Genomic DNA, 26,024 nt, shown 5'->3' on the forward strand with positions numbered 1-26,024 from the left:
TTAAACCCAACCAGTTTGTCCAAAAGCACCTTGAGTTTTGTCCCAGTAATGCCTGGAAGAAAACCATATTTGTCAAAAAAAAAGAAAAAGTGAGGGGGAGAATGTTAATGTACAGAAAGGAAGCTGTGATGTTTCTATTATCTTCAACAAATAGTGCACACACACACACACACACACACACACACACAAGATATATCTAAGTGAAAGAGAAATTTAGTGGGCATCATAGTAGTTCAGCATAACTCCTCTATAGCTATGGAAACTTTTCTCAAGGACATACCCTACTGTCCTCAGATAAAGCAACAATTTGCACTGCCACCTTTGAACCTTTGCTCATGCATGTTTCACTTAGCAGAAATACTAAAGCACTTCATTTTTGGTAAACACACACACATACACACACACACAACTTCACTACAGAGTGCAGAGAACTGATTTCAAAAAAGGTCCATTTTTATAAGTACATAAATACAAAAAATAATAAGCTAGTATATATGTCTCTGAGAGCATGATTTAAATGACCGTTGCTTAATCCCAAGTTTTCTTAACAAGGAAAAAAAGACTTGAATACCAATCATTTATTTAAGTGCACTTGATATTTTTTATAAAATATAGAAGTTGAATATCAAGGAAAGATACGTCCCTTTTTTGCATTTTATTTCCTTTAAGCGGTGGGAAAAAAAAAACCTTGATATTCAACATCCAAGCTTCATTTTCAGCAAGAATCAGAAAATTGTCAAAGACAAACTGTTTTTCATCATACAAATGACTTGATCACAGATAATAAAATTGTGCAAACCTCAAAGCCTAAATAACCATGTAAATGGGTTCTATGTTTTTTTGAGACAGATGGTAGATCACAACAGTGATGGGTTATGAATTCCAAAAAGATTGTCCTCCAGAATATAACAAAAAATGACTGAAGAGGTAGATTTAAAACATAGTTAAAGTGGAACCAAAATAGAAAACTCACATCAGTTTTAAAGAGGTCACGAAGACAGAGAACATAAAGATTGTATTAAAACCAATCTGCGAAGAAAACCATTTTGAGTTGAAACATTATGCATATGTTAGATGAAGGAAATTGGAATGTGTTTCAACAGGATGAGTAATGCTATCTGCTTTATTCCATATCATGTCCAAGATTGTAGAAAATTGCAGCCTACTATGTCTATCAACGACTTTATCATTTGCCACTGGCCCAGATGTATGCTCACCAACCCCAGTCACCAATCATGGTCATATCCAGACCTTAGCTACGTAATATGAGTGAATCGGGAATTAAGGTCTAATTAATGCACTCTTGCATTTAAGTAGGACTCAGAAGAACCCAGATTAAAGTATAAACTACTCTATCTAGGTAAGGATTAGCAGTCATTGTTTGTCAAAAGGCCAATAATCAATGAACTCCAGGAAGTGTGGGCAAATATGATGTAGCAAAAAAACCCAGAAGTGCTAATTTCAACACTGACTCCCTTAATATGTGTTCTCAGGTCATTTAGCTATATTATTCTATACGTATACACACAGACACACACACAGACAAACACAGACACACACACACATCACCTGCTCCTACATACATCCCCAGCCTCACCTCCCACAAATCTTTTTCCCTTTCTCAGCACTCCAGGTCAGCCAGCCTTCTCTCAGGATGTATCATGTTCCTTCCTGACTCAGAGCCTTCACACCTGCTCTTCCTCTGCCTAGGCCCTCCTCCCTGTCAACCAGGACAACTCCTATTCAAGCTTTAAGTCTCTGCCATTTCCCCTACTATAGTATCACAGAAACTTGCAGGTTTCATTCAATATATTTAACCCAGTTGTGGTTAATTATAATGTCTGGTCTTGGGTAAATGACAAACTCCAAGAGAAGAGGATTTTCTCTCTCTTCTTTCTCTCTCTCTCTCTTTTTGCATAAACTGTATTTCTAGTGCCTATTATGGCAACTGGACCATAGGAATACTTTAATAAATATTAGTTGAATGAAAGGATGAATGAAGGATTCTCTTGGTGAATTAAGTATTATTTGAACACTTCACACACATGCTGCTGCATGTACAGAGACCAATGCCTTGGGGTCCAAAAGGAAAACCTCTTGACGTATAATTGCTTGGCTTTATTTGTCTTGGGGATCCAGATGAAAACTTCGAGTCTTTCCCTTTGGATATTTTGGTGACCAGGAAAATTAACAGATGCCTGGGATTTAGGAGTAAATGGAAACTAGAAGATGTCTCTGACCTAGTCTTAGAGAGGGAAGTGACTAGCTCCATTTATATTTAGTGGTGTGCAATGGAGGCCTCATGGACCAGGAAGGGAGAGATTGCTGCAACACACAGACTATAAATGGCAAGTGATAGAGGGTGTTGATGAGACCTGGGGTGATTTCATAGAAACCTGGAACATATTATAATCGACTTCAATATAAAGTTTGTTTTAACCTAATGCAACGTGGTCATAGTATTTATGAGAGAAGAGCCTCTGATCTTGGGAGTAGGATGATTTTAAGAAAGGCCATCAAGTTGTGTCTGGACCAGAAGGTCTAAGTTACACCCAGAGCTCTAAGAGGAAAAGTGCTACTATTGTCAAGGGACACTGATGATTCAGTGTGTTGTGCATTATGAAAGACTGGTTCACTGAACTCTGACCCCTTGTAGACAGACCTTGCAGACAGTGCTGCTCAAAAGTGTATTTCTGAGTTGGCATACTATGAACATTCATGCACGCTTTCGTTCTGTTCCACAGCCCACCAATAAGTTTGGGAAATAGTAACAATGTGAATAGCACATTGTTGGGAAGTCTTGCTCTGAAGAAGTCTTCAACTCATTTGCCTATAAAAACATTTTTCAGAAAATATTAATGTGTCAACCAGGATAGTCTTAGATTTATTGACCAAACTCTAACCCTCAGTGGCTTAAAATAACAATGTTTCTCTCTCGTGTTACATATACATTGTTAGTTGACTGGAGATCCTGCTCCATAAGGTCTTCACTCTGTATTCAAGGTGTCAGAGCAGTCACCATTTAAGCATTTCTGGTTGCTTTATCAAAGAGGTGAGTGTGGAGGAGAGACTGTTCCATTATGTGACCACTGTGTGCTGGACCCAGGCCAGAATGGAGCTTGCTTTCCACATACCTCCCTTTAGAGATGGTCTAATTGTAACTGATGTTCATTTTGACATAAATTAGCACTTCTCCCTTGCCTCCTGCAATGTGCTGGTTCCTGCAACAGGTTGTCGTTCTGACAGTCAAGCATATAATTTCCATACCTAGTAGCATTCATCTTCTAGTACCCGTGACTATTTTCCCCCTGTATACTATATAATTCTTGGTGCCTGCCACACAATGCAAGGATCCATTTGGTCTTGCAGCTGCCCAAGACATGCCTCATATGTTTCCCTTAATAAACTCTGTTACCAGACTGGAGTGGCAAGCCTCTTTGTTTGATCTTTCCCTGCCCTCAGCTTACAGAGGTAGATTTTCAGTCTTGGAGCTTTCTCCTGGGTCTGTGTGTGCAAACAGTGAGCTCTAGAGGTTTTCACAGTGAAATGTGCTAGATTGAAAGTCACACTTGAAATTTTGGCTCATAACCCAACCATGAGGGGCTGAGGAGGTATTATCCTACCATGTGCCTAGAAAGTAGACAGCCGGAAATATTCAGTGAGCAGTACTGACAACTAAACCTCCTTAACCTGACTGAACACAGAGAGTCACTGAAGTAAAGATGGAAACTACTGCTGTTCATGGCTTTAAAAATATTGATAATAATTACTATTCAAGAATGTTTACCACTTATGCTAAAGTTGCATGACCATACTTAATCAAGAATAAGAAATGGAAGGCTGATGTTTTTCACATTTATCTGGGGAAAAAGAGTATCACAAAAAATTCTTTTGGAATATTTTATGAAAACAATTTTTTTCCTTTAAAGTCTCTAGTGGATTTCCCACAACAGAAAAAAAAAATCATTTTCCAGCCAAGTTTTCATTGCTTCTCTCAAATACAAATACTATATAACAGAAAGCATGGATAATTCCCCAACACAGCCAATTTCTAGGCGACTTGAGTGAGGTATATCATAAATGCCCATTTGCAGTGTCTTCTTAACAGATGTGCAGAGGTAATGCAATCATCGGATAAATCCCATAATAATAGCAATGAAGTTGGCATAGAATTCATTTAAACAAAAAATTAAGTATATTTTGTGCTTTTATAACCTTTGAAAATTAATTTCTGATGAAGTCTACCTAATCAAATGATCTAATGCTTTGGTATCTTGTTTCCTAGTTGGCCATAACTATATTACATAATAATACAAAAAGTCAGTGATGATGTTCAGAAATAAGTACCTTAGTTTTGAGATATTATCTGCATACCGAATACAATGAAGGTACTTGGTGGTTATTCAAAAGCCCTTCATTAACTGTTTCTGTGAGAAACACAGGGCATTTTAAAAAGTCATGTCATTTACTCAGCCATCTCCAAGTTTTTCTTTGGTTCTTCTTTACATATGTCCTATGTGCAGTCATTAAATTACCTAATATATGTAAAATGCTTCAAGCAATGCTTTGCACATAGTCACTAAGTGATTATATTATTGTTGTTATTATTTTATGCCTTACAAGTGATGCTTTGTATGTCTCATACCCTGTAGGGATTCTAAACTATGATTGGCTTTAACAAGTTCAATCTGGTGCTCCCAGCAGGGAGAAAGTCTAATATGCAAGGCATCTTCTATATTACATTTTTCTTGTTTGGAACAGAACAGGGAAATCACCTTAGAAGTGATCAAAGTGATCTAAAATGTGTTCAGAAGATTTTGTGTGTGTACCTCTAGATAAATGTTACTAAGTAATTACCTGAAATGGTAAATGTTGAGAATAAATTTAAAAAATTTTTATAACTATACCACAAAGATGCACTGATTATAACAGCCCCTTCTCATACTGTTACCTTCAGACTGTGGTAAATCACTTGCAATATTATTAAAGTATTTCACTATATATTTTATTTTTATAATAATGAATCTGATATGCTCTAATCTCCTTTGATTTGTTATATATTGCCCATACATCATTCATTCCATTCACTTAAAGCATCATCTTCATGTCCAGGTATTTCTGCTGGTGATTGGTCAAGAGAAGTTGAATCTTTGTATCTCATTGAACTCAGCTCAGAATGTATTCAGTCGTTGAGGTTTTTGACCCCCAGAAAGCCTTGACTGCCGCCCTTGGAGGAAAAAACAAAAACAAAAAATCTCTTATGAAATGAAAATTAAAAATAAATAATTTATGTTAATTTTCTCTATCTAGAAGTGTTTCCTTAGTCACAATTTATTTTTAGTTTGTGCTGCATCTGTTGCATTGTGATAGTAGATGAGCCCTCAGACATATCTGGGTATTAATACTCTTGTAGGTATTAGAAATATTCTCGTATAAATGCATCGGTCAGTTGCAATAACCAGATTTTAGAGTTGTGATAATTACAACTGAACAACACAAGTACTTATTCAATAAAATTTTTCTTTAGCGACTACCTTATAAAATTGCAAAAACTGCATTTAAAAGCTCTCTCGTGGCTGAGTAAACAGGTCATGAGATTAGGTAGCATGAATTAGGGCAGTCTCAGGAAAAATGAAGGGAATTGGATAGCTTGAAGACACATGTGACAGGCATCATGGACAGGGCTTTTGATTCATGGGACAAAGGAGTAGCAGACAGAAAGATATCAATCAAGGGTGAGACTCAGTTTCAGTCCTGTATTTACCAATTTATAATTATGAAGATGAGTACAAAGATCACAAATATACAGAGAACAACTCCTATGGTCAGCACAAATACAAGCACTGCATCAGTGTCTGGTGGTCTTGATCTTTTCATCTGTAATTCTAGAGGAAAAAAAAACATACCTGATGATTATTACCACTGGTGGGGGGCGGGAGGAGGGGAGAAATGGATATCTAAATGGAAACTTTATATCTGAAAAACAATTCTAGAAATATACAGAAAGAATTAGTGGAAAGTTATTAACTTGTTCTGTACCTTTAAAATGTCCTTTTCAAACACACAGAAAGTTAAAAGAATTTGACAATGAACATCCTATATTCCCACCACTTAGATACTACCATTCACATTATACTATCCATCTAGCCTTCTAACAATCTATTGATCCATCTTATATTTTTTATGCATTTCAACATAATTTGCTGATGTCTGCATATTTTCTGCAAAATTCTTCAATAGGCATATCATTAACCAGAGTTCAATATTTGTTTATATATTTTTTGAGGTAAAATTTCAGACAAATCACATAAAGATCTCAAATGTACATCTGTTTAGTTTTGGCACACATATGTAATTTAAATCCTTATCAAGCCATAGAATATTACTATACCCCAAAAAGTTCCATTAAGCCCCTCCCAGGTAATCTCTGCCCCATCCTCCAGAGTTATTGTATTGATTATCTTTTCCATCATAGATTAGTTCTGCCTGTTCTAGAACTTCATAGGAATGGAAACGTATACTCTGAATTTTTTTTTTTTTTTTACTCAGTATAATGTTTTAGAGATTCACCCATGTTAGCACATGTGTCACTGGTTTTTTTCTTTTCTATTAATTTATTCATTCTCCTATTGATGGACATTTAGGCTGTTCCAGTTTGGTGTTATGATAAATAAAATGCTGTGAACATTTTTGTAGAAGTCATTTTGTGAACACACATTTTCATTTCTCTTGGATAAATACATAAGAGTGGAACTGCTGGGTCATAGGATAAAGGTATACTTAGTTTTCCAAGAAACAGCAAGATCTTTTCCTAAACTGATCGTACTGATTATATATATTTTATAATTTTTTTCTCCCAGATTTTGGTTTGCTGATTTTTTTTTTAATGATTTCTTTTAATGTGCTTTTAATTTTGAAGAAGCCTGATTTTATATTTCCTTTCATGGTGATTGTTTTCTGAATCATCTATAAGAAACCCTTGCCTACTCCTGAATCATGCAGATAATTCTCCCTTGTTTCCTTTTTAAAGCTTTATGGATTTAGTGCTTATATTTAGGACTATGATACATCTCTAATTTTTGTATATATTTGTTAAGGAAGGCAGTTGAAGCTCATTCTTTTTCATATAAATATCCACATACCAGTTATAAATCAGGTATTCTCTCTCATATCTTTCTGATCTTCCTGCAAATAAGGCTATTAAAGAGAAAAAGCCAGCCTACAGTATAATATTGCTATATTGTAAATTGGTGAAAAGCCCATTTACATCAAGCAATACTTACTTTGTGAATTATATAGCTTTCTTGTGGCTCTTCTTGCTTCCTAAATCATACAATCATAAAAGATTTATGTAGAGAAGGACCAGAGATACAACTGAATCATACCGATAAGCAAAACAACGTCCAAGGAGGTTTAATGATTTCTGCAAGCTGTTTTAGATATTTTAATATCTTAACTTTGATAAGTACCACTCTTATCAGAAGTAGTCTGCTACATGGGCAATCTCAATTGCTTATTTGTCTGAATTTTTCTTTCTACTCTTTAAACACCATTAAATTTAATTTTCCATTTTCTTAAGTAATTTTAGAGACATAAACTCAATTTAGTGATCTCACTAAATAGTTCCAAGTACAATAGAGAAATTACATCATATTTCTATTCCAACATTGTTGGATGTTTTAAATCTTTATTTTTGATAATTTCAGGTTATAGAAAGGTAAGATTTTTAAAGCCAAAGAAAAAACACCTTTTAGAATTAAAACCTGAGAAGAAATGCAAAATTCCTTTCCATTTATTTACTATCCTGATACTAGCCAAGAGAGGGTAGAGAATGAGGGATATGAAGATTTTAGTTCAAGTAGTGTAGTCTTCCTGCAAGAGTCACTTAGGTTACTTTTATATTGTGGAGAAAAAAAAAAAAGGAGCTTTTATGGAAAGTAACTTCACAGGGTGATCTGATTATAAATTCCTAACTGGGTAGGTTATAGTGGGCCTATAACTTTTTAATGAAAGGTTCATCTTTACCTTAAGTAAGTCCTGTCCACTGTTTCTGTTATCTTTGTTAATACATCTTTGAAATAAACCAAAATCATCACCAAGAGAGGACATATTCTTAACTATCCTATAATCCTATCCCCTGTTGCTTCCTTCCACCAAATGTAATCTTCCTTATGATTCTTCATTAATCTTAAATGCATAAAAGAAATTATAAACTGTTACTTTCTGTAGCATTTATCTCAATCTGTTGAGATCTTACTTCCAGGTATATCTTCTTTTTGGCTCAAATAAATTTTTATAAACATTCTCTATGGGTTTGAACATTTCTTATGTCAACAATAACTAATAACAAAAAGGAATGCATTTCCTATTGAAATTTATTAATGAAAAATAGGCTGAATTTCGATGCTCTCACTTTTTAGTAGAACAAAGTTTATGTCTGTATTGGTTTCCTAGGGCTACCATAATAAAGTACCACAAACTGGTTGACTTAAAAACAACAGAAATTTATTGTCCACAGTTTTGGAGGTTAAAATTCTGAATGCAAGGTATTGGTAAGGCCATGCTCCCTTCAAAGACTCTGGGGGAGGATCTTTCCTTTCCTCTTCTAACTTCCAGTAGCCCCAGATGTTCCTTGGCTGTGGCAGCAGAACTCCAATCTCTGACACCTTTTGCACATGGTTCTCCCTGTGTGTCTCTGTGTCTTCACACGGCATTCTCCTCTGTTTCTTTCTGAGACTCTGTCCAAATTTCCTCTTCTTATAAAGACACCAGTCATATTGGATGAAAGGCCCACTTTACTATATATGAATTTATCTTAACTGAACTAATTACCTCTGCAACAACCCTACTCCAAATATGGTCACATTCTGGGGTTCTGGAAGTTAGGACCTGAAAATATCTTTAGTGGGACACAATTCAATCCAAAACAATGCCTAATTATGAATGGGAAAATTTCATTAACTAAACCATTATTTATCCTAAAAATATTTCATTTGTGTATTTGTTTCAAGCCAGTACCATATTGGGTGCACGATTATAGCAAACACACTCGTTTGATGTCTAAACAACCAAAAGGGGCTGTCACAGTGGTATACCAAACTGTTATTTTAAATACCAAAGTGTTCTGAAAACATTTTATCATTTAATCAGTGCATGTACTGAGATGAGATGGCAGAGCTACTCCACCAGCCCTAGACTGCTACAAGAGAGAAGTCAACTTTGTCTCACTTAATGGCTGACATTTTGGGTCTACGTTCCAGACCTTAGCTTATATACTATCAAATGGATGTTGCCTTACAATCATGGGAGGAGCTAGCCACTGAGATGTCTTAACAAGGACCAGGCTATGGGGACAAAATCCGAGAATGGCCCCTGTAATCTTTAATATCCGAAAGTAGGACTCATTGAGATATTTTTTAGTTTGATGATGTTTGGTCCTTTTTTGCCTTTTATTGAAATTATCTTTTTAATAACACCTGATATCCCAATATAGGAGTAAGATTATTAGCTTTCACTATAAAGATCTTTTTTAAAAACACTAGACAACACATTAAAGAAAGTTATAGTTTATTTTTTAAAACCACCCCCAAAATAGTTTAGCTTGTTTTCATTTCAATAATATTATGTTGTATGGCATCTCTAGACTACAGCATAAATTGTTCATTTGGGATTAAGAAATAGCTTCAAGAAATCCATGAACTTCCTTAAAATTACAGGTAATTTTTGGCATGTTTCTATATGTGGGCATTTTTCTGGGAAAAGCCTCCTGAGCCTTGATTGGATTCTAAAAAACCCTGTGAGCAAACCCCCACACCCTCATCAACAAAAATGACAACAATAAAAATGGTTAAGAGCAAGTGAACAAAAGGAAATATTTGGATATAGAAGACATCATAATTTAAAATGAAAGGACATGCACATGGATCCATTTCGCAAGGGAAGTAGTTCTAACACGTGAGATTATGTTCAAGACAAGATTTGCCTTTTGTCATATATATAGATGACTATTATTGTTTTATCAAAAAGCGTTTTCTTCAAATGAGTAATTTTTAAAAAGACATGTCTTGACATGATATTTCTTAATTTTATTTATTTTACTGTACCAATATTTTTATAAGCATGCATGAGAATCTCATGTATCCATTTTCACTTTCCTGATAGCAGTAAAAGTAAGAATACATTCCAAGTTAGAGCACTATTTTCTGGAGATATTTCAGGAATACATTAGTTTCCCAAAGTGAGGTACCTCTGATTGTGAAAAAGCACTACCTTATAGAAAAGTCTAAATGATATAAACTAGTGGTTTTCAAATTGTGGTCTTTGCCAGAATCACCTGGGAACTTGTTAGAAATGCAAATTCTTGTGTCAAACTCAAAATCTATTGAATCAGAAAGTCTGTGGGTGAGGCTGTGGATCTATCCATGGTTTAACAAGCCCTCCAAGTGATTTTGATGTTCTTTAAAGCTTGAAATATGAGCAAACCAAAACATTGCTGGGCACTTACCCTTAGTTGTATAGACTGTGAATTTAATAGATGCTACTATTTCATTATTATCCAAAGTATCACACTCAAAAGCCACGGGGTGAATTTCCCTGTGTACTTCCAGGACTGCTGTATCGTTTGTAAGTACAATGGCTTGCTATTTTAAAAGGAAAAAAAGTATCAACATTCTTCATGTAAACTTAAGATCATGAAACAATTTTACTTTCTGTAACAAAAAAAGAGTCATTGTCTCTCAGTCTAGGATAGTCATTAATTATGCACATGGATATCTAGAGTCAGACAATCTAGATATCAAGTATCAATTCTACCACCTCCTGTCAGTGTGACCCAGAACAAGTCATTCTCTGCATTTCAGTTACTTATCTATAAAATGGGTATAATGATAGGAATTACTTTATAGGATTGTTATATGGGTTAAAAGAAACACTAATACTCAGTGCAGGTCTGGCACCTAAAAAGCCCTCAATGTTAGCTACTGTTATCATTATATAACCCCTATGTATACAATTGAAAACCTTGCTTCCAAAATAGAATATTTTATGTAAAATGTTTTTAAGTTCTAATAACTAAGCCTAACACATATGTAAATATGTAAATAATGAAAAAATTTAAATCCCAAAATAATAAAGTTGTACGATTTTAACTTCATTTTTGCAAACTGCTTTTAAAGAGTTTCCTGACAATCATCAAGCACTGGCAAACAAATTTTATCACTCACTGGAAAGCACCAAATTGCATACATTCAATACTCACTTGATCTGGCCTTAAAAGTTTCCAAACATATTTGAAACGATTTTCAGGAGATGTATGAACACATACCAGTTTAACATTTTCAAGACTTTCTGATATTGGTTTACCCCCTGAAAAAAAGAAATGTTAAATACATATATACCATTGAGCATTGTAAATTGCTTTATAAACAATGCTACTTTTAAAAGCCACCTCCAATTTTAAAATCAATTATATGCTGGAAGTTATCAAATGTATTATTGAGCGTCTGAGTGTAGAAGAGCAGAGTGATGGATACAAAGAAAAAGTCACCAAAAGAAACAGGTAGGAGACACCACAGCTATCTGTTCCACCTACGGAATAAATTATGAAGAGGAATAGTAAAGGCAAACAATTTAATGATCTAATAAACTTTGAGATTTACTAGTGGCTTCCAATTTACTGGTTAGGGACCCTCCATTAGAGATAATGAAATCTCAAGGTAGTGTAATTTGATACAGAACATCTCTTAAAGTTCCCAATTTAGGAGGTAACAATATACTGATAAAATACCATGCTCAAAGTGTCTTTAGTAACCTAAGTATTTCTTGAACAGCTTTGACCACAGATCCTGAGTACAACAAAGTTACAGTATATCATAGAGAATATATGTTAAATTTTAGATATCATTGAAAAATATAAAGCAAAAGTAGGAAGCCATTCAGAGCTATAACTGTCTAAAGAAGTGGAATTTTAAGTTTTATTAAGATCTCCTTTTTAGTATATCAATTCCACTCATGACCTGACATTAAGGATTCCACACCTGAGATTAAGGATATTTCCCCAGAGTAAACTCTTCCACCCCTCGGTTTCCCTCCAATACAGAGTCCAACTCACAGCCACAGTCTACTGGTCCACGGCATTCTTCCACTCGTACAATACACTTAGATTCACCTCCAGGGCATCCATTTGTTAATATAACTTCTCTAATACCAACACCTTTGGTAAAAGAAATCCGCAAATGTTAAGAAAAACTAATTGCAGAGAATCTTTTCTTTTCCATCTAGGTCTTTTTTTTTTTTTTGAGACTTTTCTCCTAATTTTGGTAATTAAATTCCTAAATTCAGAGTAATAACATTTAGAATGTTGTCATTTTGAATTATTTTATAATACGGCATTACCAAAGCTAGTTACATGAAACACTAGTTCCTCTGGTTGTTATCATAAGAAAAAGAATTCCATGATTAGATACATTTGAAAATTATACAGTAAATAAAATTAAAGGAACCTCTTTACTACAGAATTTTTTTGGGACTTTTACTATGCTAATAAATTAACATGCTATAGTGTATAAGCTTTCATTGACCTAAGGTATAAAATTGTTACATTTAACATCTTTGAAATCAGAATGCATCTTAGAATTGACAGCATGTCAAAAATTGGCAGCATTTTTCCATTTTGGAGGTGCATAAAATGTGCTTCTTACAGCCAATAAAGTCTTAGATTTAATGGAATATAGAAGTACACAGGATCTCTCAAATTTATTTGATCATGGAACTTTTAGGAAGGGAAGAGGGGTTTGGAGCTTATGTAGGATATTCCAAAATCACATCTTAACATAAATGAAGCTTTTTAATATTTAAATTGGTAATAAATATAGCAAAGTAAACTATTAACGATCAAATCTCCATTTCCAACAAGATACTCTCTTTATGGGACCCTCCATTAGAGATAACAAAATCTCAAGGTAGAATTGACACAGTTTTATAACAATAAATCACACTTTTACTAATTCGCCTCAAATCTCCCGAGTTTGCCTTTCATCACCAGAACTGAGATGATAAAATGCTGCATCAGCAACATGCTGAACATGTTCTGTTATAAATGGTTGTGGTAAAAGGGCCACATACTAAAGCTGATAAGCTCAGGGGAGGCTTGCATGGCAGGCCTTACAAACTCAGAGACCAAAAGTAACCACATAAGATGGTCTGAACATAAAAATTCCTTACTAAAAGTGGATCACAGGGGGTAGTCACCTCCTAGTTCTGTAGTTTCCTTGACAAAGGTCAATCTTTACCTTGAGTGAGAGTGTCTACTGTCTTTCTGTATCTAATATAACAGACCTTTCAAATGTCAGAGTAATCTTATTCAGATCTCTCAGGTCACAACTATGAGCAGGAGAGCATGAGACCACAGAACCCCTCATGGTTCTCTTGTTCCCTGTGTACCATCTCTATGTGCTGTAAATGTTATTAACTATTCTGTACCCGTCAATGTAAAAGATGTGTTTCTCTATTTTGCCTTTTTATTAATCTCAGAGATCTCCACTCTTTGCTTTCTCCCGCGCCCTTAATCTACAACCAATGGATTTCATGTAACCCTCCTTACATCTCTTCCTTTTATTCTAATGTATAAAATAAGCTGCAAAACTGCCATTCTCTGGAACATTTTCTCAATCTGCTGAGATTTTGCTTCCCAGCACTTGTCGTCAGTTGGGCTCAAATAAACTCATAAAAATTCTCTACAGGTTTGGACCTTTTTTACGTCGATACAAGCTATGATGACTGTATAGTTGCAGACTAAGGAACAGTCTATCTTGATTTCCTTTGTCTACCAGATTCCTTTTTTCAACTCTTACAAGATCTTAATCATAAAACTCACTGTCAAGGGCAAGTTGAAATCTAGAGATGGCTTACAACAGCACTTCTCAAAATTCAGAGTGCATGCAAATCACCTGGAGATCTTACTAACATAAAATTCTGATTCCGTAGGTCTGGAGTAGGTCCTGAGATTCTGCATCTCTGACAAGCTCCCAAGCAATGCTGATATGGCTGATCTCTGAACCAAAATTTGAGTGGCAGGGGAGAAGATACCATATGAGACAAGATGGAAGGTTGGAAGATGAAAGGTCTCTTTTGATTAAAAGAGATGCCTAAAAAAGGCTACAGTTTGGCTCCACTTGGATTTATGAAAGGTACTTCTCTAGAGGCATGGTGTTATTTTGAAATGCATCAATGTTTTTCAAGCAGGTATTTTATGTATTTATTAATTTAGCCAAATACAGTTAATTGTGATGGTGTGTGTAGGTATGCGACTTTCTGGAAGTCCAAGTAACACTTAAAAATCTGCCTGTGTATTCCAGAAAAAGAAAACTTTTTGACTGCTAAAATATTGTTTTGGGATTTGAGAATTTTCAATAAAGTATTTTTTTTTCCTCTAAATAATTCTGTTATAAATGAAAAGATTTTTCAATACATAAAAAAATAATTTTTAAATGTGAAATATACCCTTTTCTGGTTTGTTTTTCTCTTTAGAACTTATCACCATTTGACCAGTTACATATTTTACATATTTTTTATCTCTTTGACCCAACTAAAATATATATTGCTTAAAGGCAGACTTTCCTCTGCTTTGTTCACTGCTGTATTTCCAGCATCTATAACAATACCTGGCATACAATAGATAATTAAAAAAAAAAAAATCTCAAAACAGAAAATCATTTGTTGAATGAACAAATATAACATCTATTTTCTGAAATACATCTTTAAATAATAGACTAAGACAATATCAATTACTAGAATTGTCATAAAAATAATTCTCATAAAAATTTCTCAAATAGCAGAAGAAAGGTATAAATTACAAAAAATAATCATAGGTTTATTACCTGGATTCTTCTCATTCTCTGACTTTCACTCATTAAGAAGCTAAGGTAAAAAACAGGTTTAAAACTATCTCAAAAGACAGAAAATAGAATAATGGTTGCCAGGGGCTGGGGGGAGGGAGAAGTGGGGAGTTAGTGTTAATGAGTGTGGAGGTTTCAGTATGGGATGATGAAAAAGTTCTGGGGATGATGAAAAAGTTCTGGAGATGATAGATGGTGGTAATGGGTGTAAATTAATGTGAACGTGCTTAATGTCACTGAATTGTATATTTTAAAATGGTTAAAATATGATAGGTAGATTTTAACAAACACATGCATACACACCAAACACTATCTCAAATAAAAACAATTCAGATATAATTTTTGACAAAAAAGAAATTGTTCTGATCTAGATCTGCATGAATTTCCTGTCTTCTTACCCTCTGGTCTTGGTCTTTCCCTCTCATTATTGTCTTCTTTCCCAAGGCAAAGTCTATTTAGAATAAACTTAATTTCATTGTGAAATATCTATTATTTTCTCAGCATGCTAGTCTATACTGGTTCTCAAAGTGGTTTTCAAAAGATGGTCTTCTAACCAGGAGCATCAACTTCATTTGTGAACTTGTTTAGAAATATAAATTCTTAGGCCCCTCTGAAGGCTTAGTGAATTAGAAACTCTGGGGTAGGCCTAGACATCTGTGTTTTAACAAACCCTTCAGGCACTTAGGGTGAACAGTTGAGTCTGAGAAACACTGGTCTATCACATACGTTGACTTAATCCCAACCCCATGTAAGAGATTGAGATTCTATGTCCAATTTCTAGTCATGAAATGGTCAAAATAAGTCACGGTCCTTGAATATTGCCTTCCCCACAAAGCTAATACCTCTTTTCTCCAAGATATGACATATAAATTGGATAATTATGGAATTTAGAATAGACTATTACAAATAAGCAAATTTCTTGATAGATTTGCCAACACAGTATGTGGAAAGACATCTGTGAGATGCATCGAAAACTCTTTCATCTTCTGAACATATGTGAGATAAAGTTTTCCTTTGGTGAAGGCAGTTTATGCCAAAAAATATAGGGAGCTAGCTTAAAATAAGACTTAGAGGTTATAAACTGATATATCCAAACTTTTAAAGCAATTAGTTTCCATTTTGTGTGTAAATTATAGTCATTAGAAATAGAAATCAATAAGAGATGAATGAGAGTACACAAATTACAAATAAAAATTGCCACACTGTTTTTACCTTTCCGCCCCCCAAAATTACAATATTACTTATGCGCTCTATGCTACTTACCACATGTGACAGTGCACATCCCAAATTCCACTTCTTTGACTATCGTTGAATTTGAAACTAAACATAAAATGCAAAGACACATTATTTAATCACATGAAAACTTTTCTAAGTATAAAACTCTTACTTGGGTATGGAGGATACAAGTAGTTATACAGGAAGGAGAAAAATTTTAAGTTTTATTAAATCAGAAAAGCGATACTACTCAGTACATCTTCTATTATTATTTAAATTAAAAGCCGAAACCTTAAAGTAATAAATTATGAAATAACTTTCAAAGAAGGTTTATATTTAAACCTTGTATATAACTTAAAAATAATTTTCTCATTAGTTTAATACATAATGAGTTAAAGTTCTATAGAAGGTGAGGAAAACCCCAAACAGCCAGCCAATTGTAAGGCCCAATTGTTTCTATTCCTTATTTAAAAAAAAAAAAGGCTTATTATTGCCATCCGAAACAGAAGTTTTTATACCAAGTACACAGTAATCATGTTATAGATCGGTTCTATTCATTCTCAGGTTAAGATAGTAAATTATTTCTAAGGATTTATTTCAAAACAGCAGAAAAATCTAGGAATATACAAGTATTTGGTTTTAAATCACATGATAAGGTGTTTCTCTCTTTCTAATGTTTTTTTGAAATTTGTGTAATTTCCACTAGCTGTAATATATAACCAATTCTTCATATCTCAGATTAGGAATAAAATCTCAACAGAAAAAAGTATTGAGCTGTTGGAAGAGAATTTTTAAAAGGCATTGTATTCTGAGGCAACAGTATTACGTGGGAAAGTGCACTAGAGTTGGAGTCCAAGTTGCTGCTTCTACCACTAATTAGCTGTTTTGAGTCTGAGTAAATTAAATTCTGTCAGGCCTAATTAACCTTTCTGTAAAATTCGAAAAGGAGAACCTATCTCATTTGATTACTGTGAGGATGAGAGAGAGTATATGAAAGCATTCTGTAACTTTAGAACTATACACATGCTTAAGATATAACCTCATTCACACTCATTTTGTACTTACTGATTTCATATGACTCTAAGTTTTTGTCCTATTTTGATTATTGTAAAACAATATTATCATAAGTACTTCTATATTTATATGCATCAAATACAGTGCCTTGAGTATATAGTAAGCACTAGATGAATATATGTTAAGTAAATCAACACTGACTTTGTTAAATTATTTCGACTATCATCATGATGATCAATTCTGAATTGACATTTTTGCTTGAAATGCTTGGATACTTCCTGCTGGCACAGTATAAAATGTAAATTAAAAGCCAAATTTTGAATACAGAAAACAAAGGTAAGACAATGAGTACCAGACTACTTTTAAATATAACTTTTTCAAAAACTGTTAAAAAAAAATTACTTAATCAGCTCTACTATTCACTACCTATGCTACTTTGGGAAAGTTATTTAAGTTCTCTTAACTTAAAAAAAGAGAGAGAAATTTAATCAGATTGTCTCCAAAGTTCCTTTTGTCTTTGAGTATTGAATGCCCATAGGTCATTCAATGACTTTTTTGACGGGGATCCTATAATGGTGACACAGGGAAATTATATGTATCTGCACTTCAGAATAGTATGTCAAAATTTCCCATTATATACCTGTCAGTGAAAAGACAACATATGGTCTGAATGTCAATAAAGTTTTATGTGTTAACTTGCTAAACAGTAAGATCCACTGACGCTATTTAACTTGTTAGTGTCAATGTGGTAGAAGTGATGTAACACAGGATTCTGTCCTGTTCGACAATTTTATTAATGATTTGGAAAATTATGATTTCATACTGACTGAATGTGGAGATTCTTCAAAACTAGGAAGGATAGCAAATATAATGGAAGATATATCTGGATCTAAAAATAACAGGGTGGAATAATGGGCAAATTTAATAAAATGAAACCTTAGAGAAATAAAGTCCTGTACATAGAGCTAAAAATCCAGCTATCCCCCAAATACCTTAAAAGACTGTCTTAATTTGATAGAAGAACAGGTAATAATGAGTGGAGAGTTCAATAGTGAGTTTGATAGGAGTCAAGAGTATGATGAGGCTTCCCTAAAAATCTACTGAGTCTTAGACTGTGCTGATAAAAGCTTGACATCCACAATGATGCAGATAATGATCCTGCTTTTTTTTTTTTCTGACCAGATCCTGGAATGTTCTCTTCAATTCTGGACAGCACATTTTAACTGTTGGTACATACCATCACAGGCCAATTTTAATTTTTTAGTTTCTTTTTTGAAAGTTGATTTGTAAGGTTGATATTTCATGATTTTTATTCTTTCTTAGAGGTCTTCCAAAGAAAAAGAGAAAATACAGTTATATTCATATAGAATAAAACTCATAGAATAAAACTCATTCTGTCTTACAATTATTATGTAGATCTATTGTTGGTCCTTTTTATAAATCTAACAGTAAATAGGATAAAAATAAATTTATAAATCTTAGCTTTATAAAAGGCATACGGTATATAAAAGGTATAAAAGGCATAGGGGTATAAAAGGTTTAAGAGTATATATTTAACAATATCTTGGTGATTTTTCCTACATTTTGAAACATTTTGTTATTTCATCATCCATAATAATGGATTTTAGTATTACTTATCAATTATTCCCAACTACATTTTTTAAAAAAAACTGTAATAATAAAATGGAAGAATGGTTGGAGTTGCCTAGAAAGATGATATAATTGTGAAATAAATCAGAGCTATTACTTCATCCTTTGTTTTCTTATTGCTTTGTCCAAAGTATCACATCATCTTTCAGAAAGATACAAAAGAAGTCTAGAAGCACCTTTCTCAAGTCTCTTTTCAGCTTTCACTGAACATAGTTGAGATTTCAGAATTTTAATTTTTTTGTCTATAATGGCAAGAAGAAAATTAACAGAGAAAAATATTTCACAATTATTGGATGAATCAGAATATGAATATATAGATAGCAGCACTCTAGATATTAATGATAATTAAGAAATTGACTGCATAAGCAAAATGAGTGAGCGATAATATCTTGCATGAATATCCTAAACCAATTTTCTCTAATTCAAGAATCAATGCATGAACACCATACTTCTGAGGATGAAAAGGACACATGGTATCCTCATCTAGTTAATTTTTCACAAGGAAGGATGTGATCCTGAACTATTTTCTGAAAATAAGCCAGACCATACTGTTTTGCTAAAAGTATATGAATAGTATTCTTTCCTTTTAAAAACTGTTTATACACCAATATTTACTTAATAAGATTTATAAACAGACAAATCATGATGACAGGTATGTATACTGAAAGAAAATAGAAGATGTAGAGATGAATAAATTCAGTGAGCCAATAATTCTAATTGTTTATGAATCTACGATGAAAACATTTTTGCAATTATGAAGAAAATGGCAGTATCCTCAAACAAAATATGTGCCTTCATAGTTTTCAAAAGTATTGTTTTGACAGTGCAACTGCAAAAAGAACAAGAGTAATGATAACTAGAATCTTCTAGAGATGTACTTGAAATCTGCAATCAGTATTTACAAGATGGATATATTACAGATTTGTGCATAACTGATGAGCTTTTAGTTAATTCAAAAGTACTTTGCCCACATAGCTTAAAAACCAGGAAAAATGGAATACAAATTTGGGGTTTTCCATGTGTAAATTCTTATTAAAATTTCAAATAAGTTGTTTTCACTATCCCTTAATTCTTATTTTGTAAATTATTTATAAACTTTCTTAAAAGTAAAGAAATAAAGAGTCTATTAGACAGTAAATGGTGATGACTATTTTTATATTGGTCCACTGAAGGTTAAGAGGGGCTTTGCCAAATTTTAATAATGGCTCTGGAAATTTTCAGATCACAGACATCTGAGATTGTTTAAATTCTGGATTCTTGCTCTCCCCAATAAAAAGCAGCTATGCATGAAATTGTATATATATAAAATTCCAGGAGGTACAGGGACTCTCTGAAGTTCACAGACAAGAAAACAGAGAACTAAGAGAATAACTTTCCTACATTTGAATTTGAATCTAGGGCATTATAATTCCATTGTCTGCATTTAGCTTAAACTCTAGTTAGCATTTTATAGCTAGGACTATCCCTTGACCAGTTTAATATTAAAATTGCTAATTCAATTACTTTTAAAACGACTGAAGCAATAGCTCACTGTACTTTATTTAGGACACTGTACTTTATTTCTTCTCCAATCCTTTCTCATATTTCCAAAGTCAAGGACCTCTCCAAACTCTCTGTAATCAACTGCACCATTAATTTCAAATAGTCAATTTCTTTCTGTCACTGAGGGTCACTATCTGTAATCAGGAAATAAAAGAAAGGCTGATAAATATAGCATCTACTCTGTATGTGTAGGAGACATGAGACTGTCAAGGATATTAAAAGAATCTCAGCCAGGTCATTTATGGGGGAAGGAAATCATTTCCCTTTGGATGGCTGCGAAACTGCAACTGACCTTTTACCTACCAGCATGTGAGTTACTAATCAATATAACATGTACCACAGCTTGTCAAGTTTTATTGCTTAATGAGCCAGCAGAGTAAGGCAAATTTATGTACCAAGCACAGCCTCATTTTCCCTTGGTTAAAGCATATCATTTAACAAAGCCACTAGTTGGATCCCTCGATAGGTGTTTCTAAGGCCACCATTCCTTTCTGGTTGGAAGTTGAACGTACAATTAAAATACCACCACACTGCAGAGGTGCTCAAGGTTGGGGCTTCAAGAAACTGACATAGGGCTTCTGGGCAGTTTTGTCAGCATATTGGTTTATCTAAATGTGTCACAGCGCGGGGAATTCTGAATGCCATTGTGTTTCAACCCAAAGTGCAAATGTGGAAAGGATGAAGACCTCAAGCAACTTGGAACTTAAAGCAAAACAAAACAAAAAAACCTCTACATGTGGGAAGGAAAAACGTAATTGCAATGGGAGTCAAAACAATTCCCCTTTATGGAAGACTACTTTCTGACTCCTATCACTTAAAAAAAATTTTTTAAAGCATCTTTTTCCTTTACCAGAGCAACATTTTGCAGGAATTCCGTAGCAACTTCTATAAGTGGACTTGTTATAAGTGGGCTTGTTTAGCTTGCTGGGGCCTTGAAAAATTGACACATCTTTCTTCAAGGCATTAAGTGCGCGAAAATAATGTATAAATTAGGGGCTGTTTGAGAGAGAGCTCTACAGATGCTAACAGGGATCATTCTCATTGTCCTGGAACAAAGAGCTGGGCTTTACCCTCACAAGGCGCCTTCGTCCCTAACAAGGAGCCTCCCAACCTCACCATCCTCCTCAGTCAAGGCCTGGGGCAGCATCTCGCTGTCAAGCTCGTGGCCTTCGTCGTCGGCCTCCACGCTCTCGCTCTCGCTTCATTCTCACTGTCGGCCTCGCTCTCTTCTTCCGCGTGGCCCAGGCTGGGATCCTGGATGGCGGTGACGTTCTTCCCGCATGCGGACTGCAGGCCTGCCAGGAGCAACCAGCCGACCGTCAGCAACAGCCCAGCGGAGCAGCCCGCGCCCCCTGGGCTCATGGTTCTCGGCCCCGACGGCCGCCCAAGGCGCAGTCGCAGCCGCCTGCTCTCGCCGAGAGGTGCGTCGAAGAAAGGAGCCGCGGTTCTCCGAACCTCGGTGCCGCACCCCGGCAACCACTGACGCGTCACAGCTCGTCACCGGCGCGGCGGGCCGCCTCGACTCTCGGCGCCTGCGGAACCCGCGCGGGACCGCCCGCGTCGCGACTCGAGAACCACTTCCGACGGCGCTTCGGCCGCGCCGCCTGCGTTCCAGCGTTCTGGCGTTCCGGCGTTCCGGCGTTCCGGCGTTCCGGGCGCGCTTCCGGGCGCGCTAGTGGCGCCGCCCGCTGCTCGAGTTTCCTCGGTTGGTGAGCTACGGGCCAAACACCGCCAGGACTATTCGTGCCCACCCTTCTTTCTTCCGAAAGACGTTTGTCCTTCTTAAGTTTACTCCTCTCCGAATCGGACTCCCTCATCCTGTGACTCCCTTTACATGTGACTTGGTTTCAAATTCCATGTGCAGGATACCCAATTCGATACGTGTCAAGATGGATTCGTCACAGCCTTATTGAGTATGGTGCCCCAAACTAGATCCATTTCTGCAAGTGAGGCTTGATTTATAGAGGATATAGGTGCTCGCTTTCTTTGATCTGAATACTATTGTTTATGCAGCTCAAAGCATGTATTTATGCCTTAAGATTTTGTGCAGTGCCTTAGCTCTGTGTGTGTGTGCGCGCGCCTCTTGCTAGGGAGCCTGGACAGGAAGGGAAAGGGGAGGATGCAGCTATTGTCAAGTTAGTCCTCCATTCTGTATTAAGAGAGCTGATGTTTTTGGAACCAAATATCAGACTTAAACTTTGTCCCTGTTAATTTTTATCTTCTTGCTTTTGGCCTACTTTTTAAACCTTGTTTGATATTCTTTTGAACCTTGATTTTGTTGTCTTAACATATTAGACATTTCTCCCAAATTTGATTTGGAAAATATGTCTCCCTCAGGTCACTAACAAAAATGTTTAAAAAGGCAATGAGCCAAGGATAGAACTCTGAGGTAACTCTGACGATGGTCCACTAATTTACACATTGATTTAACCCAAGAACCAATTCTCTTACCAAAAAAGATTATGAGGGAAATTAAAATGGGAAATTTAGAGATGATCTTGAGACATACAAAGACCTTTGTTTTCTGGACAAATGAAGGAGTCAAAATTTTTCTTTTTTGAAATGCTTGAAAAATAAATCATGAATTATACTTTCAAACACAAACTTTAAAAAGATCTGTAGCAGTATCACAGGCAACATTGTTGACTGATACATCTATTCCTTTCAGTTCCTCTTTGAGACCCTTAATTTCCATTTGAATTCCCTTTGGAGCTATTTGGTCATTTATGTCTCCTTGAGTTAAATTACATCTTAAATAAAGAATATTAAAATAATATTAATAGCAACAGTACAAATCACCTATAAAATATTGTATTACTCATATAAATTCTAAGAATAAGTATATTTGTCCTCAATAACTTACGCTATCTTGAGTTGAAGTCTCACGTAAGTGAAAGGTAAATATTTAGTCAAAAGGTCAGAACACAGCATCCAAAAAGGTTGACCCTACTCTGACCTGAGAATTCCAAGGATCAGGAATTCCAGCCTCAATCTCTGATTTGCTCCTCTTACCGACTTCACCTCAGTTCACTCTGCTTCCTTCACCCTGCCTGGCAGTAAACATCTTCACCCTCAGCTCTAGTTTCTAAGGAGCAAGGGTTAGAACCCAGTCTTCAGTGACTTCTCTGTCTCACTTCACCCAAACCTATCTCACCCTGTTCTGCCTTTACCTTCCCTGAGCTTACCTTTCATGAGCTATCTTGGCATGCCTGGAGGCAAGTAAAGTTGGAGATCATAAGGTTAAGGTTAAGTTGGAAGTATCAAAAGAAGTCAAGTGGAAATGTCCAGGGGACATTTGAGATAACCCTCCACCCTCCCCCCGCCTACACACACACAAAGAAAAAAATGCATGAAGATGGAAACCACTACCAGTGAAATGACATATATAAAAAATACATATGTATATCCAGTTAATATAATGATCTAAGTATTGCTGTAACATTACAAAGTTATTAACAATTTATAATAGTATTTATGAAAATAGGTATCTTGGAGCTAAATTAATTTTGGCTTTAATGTACTCGAATTGGTAAAAAGATTTCCCCATAATTAACCCCCCAGAGAGAAGACCCTCAGACCACTTTTATCCTATTTACCATCTTTAGGGGAAAAGAATTTTTTCTTCCTGGAGAAAATGTCTAAGAGCAGAACTTCTTCGCTTTTTGTTTGGCACCCTTACCCTGTTTGGCACCCTTACCCTATTGTGCTTCTTTTACAGTTGAGTCCACGGTAAGAACAAGTACTCTAATTTCCCTTGGTTTTCTCCCCACACTCTCACTTCAGTACTGTTCTACCCATACCCTTTGCAAACCCAATCTAACTGCTTTCCTGATTTGTCCATCTAATTCCTTTAAAATACATGTACCCCTCACCCTGCATTTTGAGCACAGACTCCCAGGTGACAAGCCTAAACTCTCCTAGTTTCCCCCCAAATCTCAAGTTTCTTTATAGTATCTAGAATATATACCTATTAAAATCGTTAAAAATTGTTTCAAAAATGACAATACCAAGTGTTGATGAGGATGCGGAGAAAGTGGATCACTCATCTGTTGCTGGTAGGAACATAAACTGTTTTCCAGAGTAGCTGTATCCCTGTGGTGCCCTCATTCTCTGTCCATCATTTAAAGCTGTATTGTTACACACCAGAGTGATTTTGTGGTAGACACTATAGGAAGTCCACTGGATTTTTGAATGTAGGAATAGTGGTTTCAGATAGTCACAGTATATCCTCTCAGTCTATCACATGTTCAGTGGCTTCTTGACTCAGTCCCTCTCACTGCTTTATTTTCTCATTTAATGGAACTGCCCTCAAAGGCCCTTCTTTCTAAATGCCTTCTTAAGGCAATAAGAATTTGCAAGGTGTTAAGGGAAGAGTAATACTCAAAAGATGTTCTTTCTCTATTTTAGTAACAAGAGTTGAAAAGGCCATTGAATAATATTCAATGAATATTAAATAATATTCTAGAGAAACATGATCAGCATTTTGTGAAAGGAATAAGTGTCACATTGTGAATAAGTCTTGATAAAAGGCATATGGTATTCAAATTCCTCTATGTGTAGGGCTGTCTAAGCCACATTTTCTAAGATCGAATATGGTGTCCTGCCTGATGTTATTTAGGTTATAGATGCAGAGCCCCACTCAGCTACATGTGCCTGAGATTAATGCAAAAAAACAGAATTTTAGAGTTTGCCCTGACCTTTGGATTTCTGCAATTTTTGTAATCACTTGGAAAGAATTTGTATTTAGCTGTTGTTGAGCGGAATGTTCTATAAATTTCAGTCATAGCCTATTGGTTGATGGTGTTGTTGAGTTCTTCCATATCCTTGCTGATTTTTCTGTCTAGTTGTTCTATTGCTAAGAAAGTGGTGTTCGAGACTCCAACTATAATTTTGGATCATATGTTTCTCCTTTAAATATTATCAGTTGTTATTTCACAAATTTTGCAACTCCTATTTGGTGCATACGCTTTTAAAATTGCAACGTCTTCTTGGTGGACTGACCCACTTATCATTATGTAATGTCAACTCCATTTCCTCAACTCAGAGAGTCCATCATGCTCTGACTGACTTACACCCCCTGTGCCACAGACTGGAAACTCTTGCAAAGCCGTGTATTGGGGCAACTACACTCACCTCACTTGTTTCTCATCATTCAGGGATGACTATACTTCATTGCTTGATGACTAGTGTCTTGAAAACTGCTGTTTCATGTATTTTTTTTTCCCAGTTTTTAAAATTTTTTGATGGGGGAGGGGTGGGAGTGGGAGTGTTGCTAGAGATGGCAGGGTAAAACTGGTCCCTCTTATTCCATCTTTGGCATAAACCAAAGTTTCAATATGAGTTTTAATAGTATTGGCTGTAGTGGACTCCTTCCCTGTGCTCCTATTCTCTGAATGGCAATCTAGGAAATGCAGACCTTCATAAAGCTCCTATTGAATATTACAAATAAGGAGTTAGTCCAACTTTGCATTACAGTGCAGTGATAAGGTCTGATGGACAAAGCTCTGGGTCTTTCCCTTGAGAGCCAAGTTTTATAGCTGCTCTGAGTCCTTGTTTTCTATATCTCAAATACCGCTTTTGATTTAGTGAATAAAGCCTCTTCTGTGAATGTTTATTATTAACAGACTAGTGGGTAGAATAGTTTTCTTATAGGAGCCAAGTATTAAGGGAGAAGTGGCCAGTAGACATCATTATTAGACATCACCTCTA

At 35.4% G+C, this 26,024-nt stretch overlaps 1 protein-coding gene across 1 annotated transcript; it reads right to left on the reverse strand.

Annotated features, from left to right (window-relative positions):
• Nucleotides 1-5,142: 5,142 nt before the first annotated feature.
• On the reverse strand, nucleotides 5,143-21,786 carry SPACA1 (sperm acrosome associated 1). Its single transcript, XM_039853039.1, has 7 exons — nucleotides 21,476-21,786; nucleotides 16,158-16,214; nucleotides 12,110-12,211; nucleotides 11,258-11,364; nucleotides 10,505-10,640; nucleotides 5,765-5,885; nucleotides 5,143-5,227 (listed from the first exon to the last, which is right to left on the reverse strand). Exons 1-7 carry the CDS (start codon nucleotides 21,675-21,677, stop codon nucleotides 5,167-5,169), a joined length of 786 nt encoding a protein of 261 aa, XP_039708973.1. The 5' UTR covers nucleotides 21,678-21,786; the 3' UTR covers nucleotides 5,143-5,166.
• Between the last annotated feature and the right edge of the window lie 4,238 nt (nucleotides 21,787-26,024).

The sequence above is a fragment of the Pteropus medius genome, unplaced genomic scaffold (genome assembly GCF_902729225.1).
Source record: "Pteropus medius unplaced genomic scaffold, Ma_sr-lr_union100, whole genome shotgun sequence".
In the NCBI taxonomy this organism is placed as follows: Eukaryota; Metazoa; Chordata; class Mammalia; order Chiroptera; family Pteropodidae; genus Pteropus; species Pteropus medius.

Coding starts and splice junctions, on each gene's coding strand:
- SPACA1 (XM_039853039.1), bottom strand. CDS start 21,677: ATGAGCCCAGGGGGCGCGGGCTGCTCCGCTGGGCTGTTGCTGACGGTC. Junction 16,215..21,475: donor GCCGACGACGAAGGCCACGA/GCTTGACAGCGA, acceptor TTTTATGTTTAG/TTTCAAATTCAACGATAGTC. Junction 5,886..10,504: donor CACAGTCTATACAACTAAGG/GTAAGTGCCCAG, acceptor TTTTTCCTCTAG/AATTACAGATGAAAAGATCA.